Source organism: Fistularia commersonii, chromosome 32 (genome assembly GCF_037954325.1).
Source record: "Fistularia commersonii isolate RoL2024-O1a breed Wild chromosome 32, RoL_Fcom_v1.0, whole genome shotgun sequence".
Taxonomy (NCBI): domain Eukaryota; kingdom Metazoa; phylum Chordata; class Actinopteri; order Syngnathiformes; family Fistulariidae; genus Fistularia; species Fistularia commersonii.
Window position 1 is genome coordinate 11,305,001 of NC_141315.1, and position 10,000 is coordinate 11,315,000.

Below are 10,000 nucleotides of genomic sequence, written 5' to 3' on the forward strand. Positions count from 1 at the left end.
GATGGCGGCGCGGGGGGGGGTGGTGGTGTCAGGATCTCCCAACTTCAAAATGCCTTGGAGACCCAGTGGAGTCAAAGAGTACATCTTTCAAAAGAGCAGCTCGTTAGCCGCCCGATCTGACGCGGTTCCTCCGCGGCGCCGCTCAGCGCTCAGAACTTCGGCCCGTCGCTGGTTTGAAGGCAGATCCTGGAGGAAATCAGAGAGAAGGATCGTCTCAGCAACCGACCCACGAGGAACCGGAGAACCTCGGTTGGGGGGAAGCGGTATATAAATGCTTGAATCCAACGGTCCGGACGGTTAGCTTAAACCAGAGAGCGCTAACGCCGCCGATCGGATCGTTAGCGATGACGCGCTACGGTTGAGCCGCCGTCGCTATAGAACGTCGTTTCGGCAGCATCGGTTAGCGTCGCGACGGCTGTACCAACACAGCCGACGACAGCGACCTTAAAAAGAAAAAAGGCAGGGGTGAAGGTTAGGCTGGTTTCCATGGCGACATGAAGTAGCCAAGGAGACGGCGTGGACGGCCGACCCTCTGACGCCCGAACGGCCAGCAGGAGACCTCGAGGCGTCCAGACCCGCTGGAGGAGAAGCTGCTCCTCAACCTTCACAGACCTTCAACATTAATATGACTTTTTTTCCAGCATTTCCTGCTTCTACCTGCGTTTCTTCTGACTGCACTCACTATCTTCTACACTTTGTACTGCATGTTTATTGTTTGTTTGTTTATTAGGACAGTGAACAAATACATTAAGCACAGAGGCAGAGATGTTTGTACCAGATTATAGCTCATAGCTAATTTCCATCTGTAGTCCTGGACACATGTACCGCATGCACTGCATGTACTGCATGTACTGCATGTACTGTATGTACTGCATGTACTGCATGTACTGCATGTACTGCATGTGCCAGGTGATATTTAGCATACATGTCAGATGGATGTAGTGCTGCTACCTATGAGAAGAATGCTTGTGTATCTGCTGCCGATACAAAAGTCACAGATATTGATTATTATTATCACGAGGAATAAAGGTGTCCTCGCGAGTTCCTGGAGTTCTCACAGCTGTTGTTGTCTTGCAGGGGAACATCAGCGGCCTGACGGGGATCATGGACTTCAAGGACAACGGCTCCAACTCCCACGTCCACTTCGAGGTCCTGGGCTCCAGCTTCAGCGAGACCTTCGGCAAGGACATCAAGAGGGTGAGCGGCGGAGGGGTCGGAGGTCGCGGGTCCTCCTCGGACGTCGAAGAGCCCGAACTTTAATCGTCTTCGGCGGTGGTTCGGAGACGGGAAGCGACACGTGACCCCGACATGTGACTGCGGCTTCACGTCCAGCTGTTGCCGCGGTGATTAAACTTTCAGGCGACACAATGGAGGTGATGGATGGAGCCGCCGCTCGTTAGGGAGGAGGAGACGGCGGCGTTAACCCTGGCGTGCCCAGAGGAGACCAGGAGGACGTAGAGCCAGGCGGGGGTGGAGGAGATGTGGAGGTAGAAGGAGAGGAAATGAGGAAACATCTGGGAGGAAAGGACAGGAAGTGATTGTAAGAAGATGGATGCTATTGGGTGCTTATGGCGGTGTTACTGCCTCCGACAACATGATACACACATGTAGCATGGAGCCCTTTGGATGATTTATATCACACACACACACACACACACACACACACACACGCTCGCTGCTGTAATGAAGATTTAATCACCCGGCTTCTTCTTTTGAGTTATGAGAGCCCTGGGTTCTATAACAGCTATTAGGTGAACACACACACGCACACACACTCATATCTGCAGTGTGATCCTGATGGCCTCCCAGTTATTATCCCGCTCCATTGAACACCATGAGCAGAGGCATACGACTACAACCTGTGTGTGTGTGTGTGTGTGTGTGTGTGTGTGTTTATCAAGAGATGAAATGCATCGTGGTTATTTGTGCCTCTGTATTTTGATTGATACCTCCCCATGGAGATGGCGTGCACCTGTTGCCTCGGTCATGCAGACACATGCACAGGAGGTCGCAGCGCTCGGCTGACCCCGAGGCCGTGCACGTGACCTTGACAGGTCCCATTTTGGCGGCAAAACAACCACACGTGGACATAACCAGTGAAATGCAGTCATTCAAAGTTTACCTGTAAGCCCCGCCCACAGCCTCTCCCTCAAGCCCCGCCCCCTGCCCCTCCCCCCAGGCCCCGCCCCCTGCCCCTCCCTCAGGCTCCGCCCCCTGCCCCCTCCCTCAGGCTCCGCCCCCTGCCCCTTTCCATCAACCAAATCAAACTAGGTAATGGCAGTGGTAGGAAGAGGAAACCTGGTTTCTCAGAATAAAAGCCGAGCTGTTTTTCCCTCCGTTCATGATCTGGAAAGCCCTGATTGGCTGTCAGGAGCCAATCATCTTCCAGGAGGACAGCGGTGAAAGTGGACGACCTGGAAATGACCTGTGTTTTGAAGGGGATTCATTTCCTGTCTGAAAACAAAGCCGGACGTCCGCAGGTTCGGACGGGAGGTGAAATGAGAACCCGAGAAACCGGAGTTTGTTTTTGACGGCGGGCCGGTCGGGGTTCTGACGGCTGCTCATCTGACCCGGGGCGACGTTTATCAACCACGATGACGGCGTGCGTCACAAAAACCCATTAGAATCACCGGAGGGGGAAAATGAGTCCGGTTAACTACAATAGCGGCCTTTCAGGATGTGGGCTTTCACGAGGTGACCTCTGACCCCGGCACGCCAAAACAAAGGCACGACACCCAGACCGAGCATATTAGCATTGATAGACTTGTCAAGCCTTTCACTTCACCAGTCCTATTTGAATATTCATGACATGTGTGTGTGTGTGTGTGTGTGTGTGTGTGTGTGTGTGGTTTCCTCTTTGTTGTTTGAATCCATCCCTCGTTAACCTCGTTAGTCCACTCAACGGCTTAGAGCAAAAAATGCTATTTTGAATAGGAGATGCAGCAAAGTGTGTGTGCGTGTGTGTGTGTGTGTGTGTGTGTGTGTGTGTGTGTCTCCATGGTAACAGAGATGCTCTTTATCAACCTGGAGACAATGAGGCCTGAAAGGACCCGCCGTCTCCTCGTGTTTAACGAGCAGCTTCATCATCGCTCATCTGTTCCCCCGGCCGGCCGCCGACCCGCCAAAATAAAATAAAATAAAAGGCTCGGTTTCGGACGTCGTGAATATTTACGTCCTCGCATTTTAAGCTGTTTTTTTCCGGTAAACAAAGAAAACAAGCATAAAGGTAGTGAGAGGGAAAATATTACCTCGTAAAACGAACCCGCATTTTAAACATGAAACACTTTTCAGAGTAGAAATGGAGGTTTTTGAATCGAAATGTTTATTTCTGTGATTAAAAAGCGAGGTTTGGTCGTGACCTCACTTCCTGTCTGCAGCTCGCCACCTGGGACTCGCAGCACGGCCTGAACGGCAGCCTGAAGGAGAGCCGCATCGAGGACGGCATGCAGGGCCTCACCGTCAAGGTGGTCACGCTGCTGGTGGGTGGAGCGCACACACACACACACACCGTCGTTTCCATGGTTACCGGACCGTCCGCCCGTAGCGTTGCACCCCGACGATGTGGATCTTCTGATCAATCACTGTATTTTTATCAGATGAAATTGTTTTATTTTGAAAACATGAACGTGTGTGTGTGTGTGTGTGTGTGTGTGTGCAGGAGGACCCGTTTGTCATGGTGGCGGAGAACATCCTGGGCCAGCCCAAGAGGTACAAAGGTTTCTCCATCGACGTCCTGGACGCCCTGGCCAAGATCCTGGGCTTCAAGTACGACATCTACCAGGTGGGCGGGGCTTGTCGTCACGGCAACGCAGCCGCTCCGTAGATACGGGACTGACGGTGAACGTCGTGAAGGTGCGCCTGACGGGTGTGTGTGTGTGTGTGTGTGTGTGTGTGTGTGTGTCAGGTGACGGACAGTAAGTACGGCTCCCGGCTGCCCAACGGCTCCTGGACCGGGATGATCGGCGACCTCATCAATAAGGTCAGTCGATCGATCGTCCGGATCGCCGTGGCAACGGCGGATCCCGGGGAACGAGGACGAGGTGACCCCGGCTGTCTCTGATTGGCCGACAGCGCGCGGACCTGGCGGTGTCGGCCATCACCATCACCCCCGAGCGGGAGAACGTGGTGGACTTCAGCAAGCGCTACCTGGACTACAGCGTGGGGATCCTGCTGCGCCGGCCGGAGGAGAAGCTGGACATCTTCTCGCTGCTGCTGCCGTTCGACCTGGCCGTGTGGGCCTGCATCGCCGCCGCCGTGCCGGTGGTCGGCGTGCTGGTCTTCCTGCTGGCGCGCCTGCAGGCGCTGCGCTCTGGCCCCGCCCACACACACCCAGGCTCCGCCCCCGCGCCCGCCGGATCCCTGCACAGCGCCATCTGGATGGTGTACGGGGCCTTCGTCCAGCAGGGTGGGCACCAACATCTCCTCCAGCCCGTCATCTCCTCCAGGTCCTCGTCATCTCCTCACACACACCGAGCAAGTCTCACCTGTGTGTGTGTGTGTGTGTGTGTGTGTGTGTGTGTGTGTGTGTAGGTGCTGAAGGTCCCGTGGGCTCCATGGCTCTGAGGATCGTCATGGGCAGCTGGTGGTTGTTCACGCTCATCGTGTGCTCGTCCTACACGGCCAACCTGGCCGCCTACCTGACCGTGTCCCGCATGGACCATGCCATCCGGTGGGACACACACACACACACTCACACACACACACACACACACACACACACACTCAGCAGGTCGTTGCCTCCTTCAGATGATCTCCTGCAAGCTGAGAATCTTCTCATGAGCTCCTTCTACAAGTAGAAACTAGTAGCAGTACTAGTAGTATTATGATTGCTAGTAATAGTACTAGCAGTATTTGCATTATTGTAATTATGATTGCTAGTAGTAGTACTAGTAGTGTTTGTATTATTATTACTAGTGGTAGTACTGGTAGTTCTTGTATTATTATTATTACTAGTTGTACTGGTAGTATTTATGTTCTAGTAGTCGTATAAATCTCTGGATACAGAACCTCTCCCTTGACCTTGAACCGGTCCCGGTCCTGGTCCTGGTCTTTGTCTTGGTCCGGGTCCTGACCCTGACCCCTGTTTCGGTGTGTGTGTGTGTGTGTGTGTGTCAGCTCGTTCCAGGACCTGGCCCGGCAGGTGGATGTGGACTACGGGACGGTGCGGGACTCTGCGGTCTACGAGTACTTCAGAAACAAGGGCACCAACCCTCTGGAGCAGGACGGGACCTTCGCCGAGCTCTGGAGGACCATCAGCAGCAACCAGGGCCGGGACTTCTCCGTGTCCAGCCCCTCCGAGGGCATCCGAAAGGTCAGAGGTCACCGGAGGAGGAGAAGAACGGAGAGGAACCTGAACCAATGGACACTTAGAAATATTTACCCAAATAAAAACATTGTTAGACATGAAGATGAGAGAAGATCCTGCAGGTGCAGGAAACACTGTTTACACTGCAACGCTTTACAGCTGCAGCAGCGCCTGGGTGTGTGTGTGTGTGTGTGTGTGTGTGTGTGTGTGTGTGTGTGTGTCTACAGATGGCTGAATAATGGATGTGCTGAGTGGTCTGCGATGCTAATTTGTTACGAGATTTTTGGAAAATCCATGAGCTCAATAATATGACACACACACACAGACATACACACACACACACACACACACACACACACACACACCTTATCATATGCATCAAAAACCTGGAATAGTTGACCATGTGGAGGGGTTAGCATAATTCTTCACGTCCTGTGTTGACAGTGTGTCACCCTGTGTGTGTGTGTGTGTGTGTGTGTGTGTGTGTGTGTGTGTCAGGCCAAGAAGAGCCCGTACGCCTTCCTGTGGGACATGGCGGTGCTGGAATATGCGGCCCTGACGGACGACGACTGCACGGTGACGGTGACAGGAAGCAGCATGAGCAGCAAAGGCTACGGCATCGCCATGCAGCACGGCAGCCCGTACCGCGACCTCTTCTCCCAGAAGTACGTCCGCCGCCGTCCGGCCGCGAGGAGACGCAACTCGGGATATTCATTTTCTCCTCCGGCTAATGCAGCGCGAGCGGATTATCGGCGGGCGCTGGCGTAGCGGTGCGGCGTCGCGGGCCGACGGAGCTTCTCCTCGGCTTCCAAATGAATCCCACGGTGATCTTTGGAAGGAAAACCAAACCCCGGAATCCGGAGAACCTTCTCAGCCGCCTCGTATCGATCGGCCGCCGCCGGAAAAGGGAAGTCGAAATGTTCCTCCTGAACGGTCGAACGGTCGACGGCGAGGCCCCGCCCCTTCGCTGCGGGGTCCGCCGAGATTGGCCGGGATTCTTCGGACGTTCACGCGCGAAGACCCTTTGGGAGAGTCCAGATGAAGCCCCGCCCCCTCCCGTCCCCCGCCGCCCGGATTTCCGCGCCGACCCTGAAGCGTCGGGATGGAGGACGCTGGGGTTTGAAGGTCTGGCCTTCCCTGGTCCGCCGCTCAGCTCTTCTTCAGCTTTGCTCCGGGACCTCCCAGGAGCCGCTCATCCATGAGGAGGGCGAACAGCGCCCCCTGCTGGACGACCTCCGACACGATGCTTCCTCCTCCTCCGGGGGTCGGCGGCCATTGTTGGGCAAATCGATCGTCGGCTTCTATCTCGCCGCGTCCGTCTTGTGCTCGTTGCTACGGCCATCTGGCCATGTCGGGCAGATCACGACGGAGGGGATTGGTTCTGCGGATCCTCGGAAGGTTCTGGAATGTCTGCAGCCGCTTCTCAGACGCTTCCGTGGCCTCCTTGGGTCATCCGTCGCGCCGTTCCCGCGAGCGCCGCTGACCCTTCTGTGCTTCCCGCAGGATCCTGGAGCTGCAGGAGAAGGGCGACCTGGACGTCCTGAAGCAGAAGTGGTGGCCGCGGGCCGGGCGCTGCGACCCGGGCGGCGCGGCGGCGCCCCACGCCGACGGGCGCTCCCTCAAGCTGCACAGCTTCGCCGGCGTGTTCTGCATCCTGGCGGCGGGCCTGCTGCTGGCCTGCCTGGTGGCCGGCCTGGAGGCCTGGTGGAGCCGCGACCGCTGCCGGCGCCAGCAGCCCAAAGAGGTGACCGAGCGCCGGGCCCGGACCCGCAACGCCGCCGCCGCCACGCTCTACTGTCCGGGCCCCGCTCCGGAGCGGGCGGAGCTCCGATACACCCAGCTGTAGAGCCGCCTCCCCGGCCTCGCTTCGATCGAACGCCTCGTCGGTCCGTCAGGATTCTTTCACTCCCGTGTTTCTCATTCTTATTCTTCTTCCCAATGTTTCAGACGCTGATTGTTTAAACGGTTCAGACGCCGCCGCCGTTCCTTTATTTGGAAATCCTGTGAAGCCTCCGGGAGGCGGGGCCACTCAGGTGTGAGGGGGCGGAGCCTCCGCCTGTCCGTCAGCACCCCCCCCCCCCAAAACCTCCAATAACCAGCCTCGCGGCGAAGGAATGAATGAGTGTTTGAGTCTGAACCCTCTGCACCCCGAACTGCTCCGGGCCCCTCTGTCAGCTTTCCATCGCCATGGAAACCACCACCTCACCCGATCGATGGATTGATCGCGGCTCCGGGGGCTGCGGTGGATCTTGTTCCTGTTTAATTTCACCTTTTCACGATGAAAGCAGCCGAAAGCTTGAAAACGATTCCGAAAAAATCGGCGCGAGCGCTTCGTTTGAAACGGAGAAATGACGCCCGCGACGTTCATCGGTAATGACTTCACGCTTCCAGAGAGAAAATCTGTCTTCTCAAAACAAACGAGCCCAGCGCGGGACAGACGGACCCGACCGGGCTCGGCGCCGCAGAAGGTTCCGGTCCGATCGGGACCCGCCGGCTCGTAGCGAGCGCGGCGCCGCCTGGTGGGAGGGCAGGAGGGCGGGAGGGCGGGGAGGCGGGCCGGGACCATGCTACGCTATCAGATAGCGGCGCTAGCACCCGCCGCTGTGGAGCCGGAGGGCAGATGTTCTCCAGATGAGGAGAACCTGAGGGGCCTCCTGGGGAACATCTGCCCCCTCCTGCCCCACGACCCCAAACACACCGACCCTCAACGGGCTTCGGACCCGCCGCCGCCGGCGGTTCCTCTTCCTCTTCCTCGGTGTTGAAGGCGAGTGCAGGCGGCAGCCAGGGGGAGGCGGAGTCAGAGCGCCGATCGGAACCTCGTCGGTCGCCGGGAGCGTCGGTCGGTGCGTTCGCGCGGGAGCTCCAGGGAGGTCCGGGAACATTCCGGGCCGATCCAGACTCCTGAATGTTCCCGGCAGGTTCCGGCCCGCGAACCGAGTCCTCGGCGCCGGCGTCCCGCGGCGGGTTCCTCTCCTCTCATTGGCCCGCCGTTAATCCGGGAACGCCTCCGCTTCCCGTTTGCGACCCGCAAACTCTTCGCTCGCGGGCCGGCGCCGGTCTCAGCCCTCTGTCTCCCCCCTCTGCCCCCCCAGGACAAGGAGGTGAACCTGGAGCAGGTGCACCGCCGCATGAACAGCCTCCTGGACGAGGACCTGGCCCACAAGCAGCTCCCCGGTCCGTCCGTGGAGATCTCGGCGCTGGACCTCGGCGCCATGCAGCCCGGGGGGGCCTCCCTGGTGCCCCCGGGCCTCGCCGTCACCGCCTTCCTGCCCGGGGAGGGGGGGCCGCCGCCGCCGCCCCACCCGCACCACGGGGGGACCCTGGGCAGGACGCTGCCCCCGTCCCAGGGCCCCGGCGGCGCGGCCCTGAACCCCCACCACCCGCTGGGGGGCCCCCTGCAGTGCAAGCACCGGGCCCCCAACGGGGGGCTCTTCAGGCAGAGCCCCGGGAAGGCCCCCCTGCCCCTGGCCTACCAGGGGGGGCCGGGACCCAGACCCGAAGCCATCGACGCCACTCACAGCACCTCCATATAAGGGCCCACCGGAACCCGACGGAACCCGACGGAACCCGACGGAACCCGACGGACGGAACGGCGGACGGACGTTCTGGATCCATAAAGGCCCCCGAGCGGAACCGGGACGTCCTGCGGTTCTCCAGTGTAAATACCCCCCCGACCGGGACGGCTATTTTCAATACTCGCTTTTTGAAAAACAGATTTCAAAAGACAAAGACGTTTAAATCTATGGAATGTGAGCCTGTGCTTGGACCCTGGGGCGCCCAGGCCGCCGCCGCCGCCGCCGCCGCCGCCGCCGCCACCGCCGCTGCTGCCCAGGGGTCCGGAAGGTTCCGCCTGTTCCGACGGTTTGTACATTTTTGTCCGATAAGAATGCGAGACGAAGATTCGTTGCGGTTGTTCTCTAAGTGCCGAAGTCCGAACGACGCCTCTCCGCAGCTCGGAGGGGGCGGGGCTTAGTGTTTCTGCGACGACGCACCGTTAGCATCCACACCCACCGTTAGCATCCGTCCCTTCGGTCAGATCTTTTTTTTTTCTCCACGTTATGTTTTTGCGATGTCGGGCGCCCATCTTCGGAGTTTCCACGACACGCCGGACGCTTTTATCGTAGCTGCCCGGGCGACCTTTGCCTCTGGCGGGAGGGGGCGGGGCCAGAGGAAGGGGCGGGGCCACAGAGGGCGGGGCCAGAGAGAGGGCGGGGCCAGAGGGAGGGGGGCGATCACACGGTCAAGTGAAACCGGTTCGAAATGATTGACGTCGGAGACCCCGTGACCCCGTCGTCATGGTAACCTGAAGGTCCGGGACAAACGTGGCATTCGCGCAGAGAAGAGAAGAGTCGGCCGGGTCGGAGCTCTGTGATTGGCTCCCGCGAGCAGCGCATGGGCGCCGTGTCCCCCGAGGCGTGACCTCCGGCCGACCTTCACGCCGCCTCCTCGCCGACGTCTCGGTGTCTCATCTTTTATTTTTATCGAAAGAAAAAAAGGGACATTTTTATAAAAAACGGAGCAGAAGGCGGCGATCCACCTCCACCAAGACCTTCTCCATCTGACCAGCTTCCTCCAGACACGCCGGCACCAGGAGACCAAAGCTTCGACCTCAAACCGCCTTCCAAGAGACGTCCGGTGGTGCCGGGGTTCCGGACAAACCTGGACCGGTCCTCGAAGACCGGCTTAGTGGTCCGA

General features: G+C 58.5%; 1 protein-coding gene across 1 annotated transcript in view; it reads left to right on the plus strand.

Moving 5' to 3' along the window:
* Window positions 1-10,000, plus strand: part of grid1b (glutamate receptor, ionotropic, delta 1b) — a 116,154-nt gene that overhangs the window by 105,910 nt on the left and 244 nt on the right. The window contains exons 8-17 of the mRNA XM_086139926.1: window positions 1,078-1,197; window positions 3,378-3,479; window positions 3,659-3,781; window positions 3,905-3,979; window positions 4,072-4,405; window positions 4,531-4,669; window positions 5,116-5,311; window positions 5,804-5,970; window positions 6,809-7,049; window positions 8,398-10,000. The exon at window positions 8,398-10,000 is cut by the window's right edge and continues 244 nt beyond it. Of these exons, the coding sequence (XP_085996052.1) occupies window positions 1,078-1,197; window positions 3,378-3,479; window positions 3,659-3,781; window positions 3,905-3,979; window positions 4,072-4,405; window positions 4,531-4,669; window positions 5,116-5,311; window positions 5,804-5,970; window positions 6,809-7,049; window positions 8,398-8,838 (1,938 nt within the window). The 3' untranslated portion in view covers window positions 8,839-10,000. The remainder of the gene's footprint in view (window positions 1-1,077; window positions 1,198-3,377; window positions 3,480-3,658; window positions 3,782-3,904; window positions 3,980-4,071; window positions 4,406-4,530; window positions 4,670-5,115; window positions 5,312-5,803; window positions 5,971-6,808; window positions 7,050-8,397) is intronic.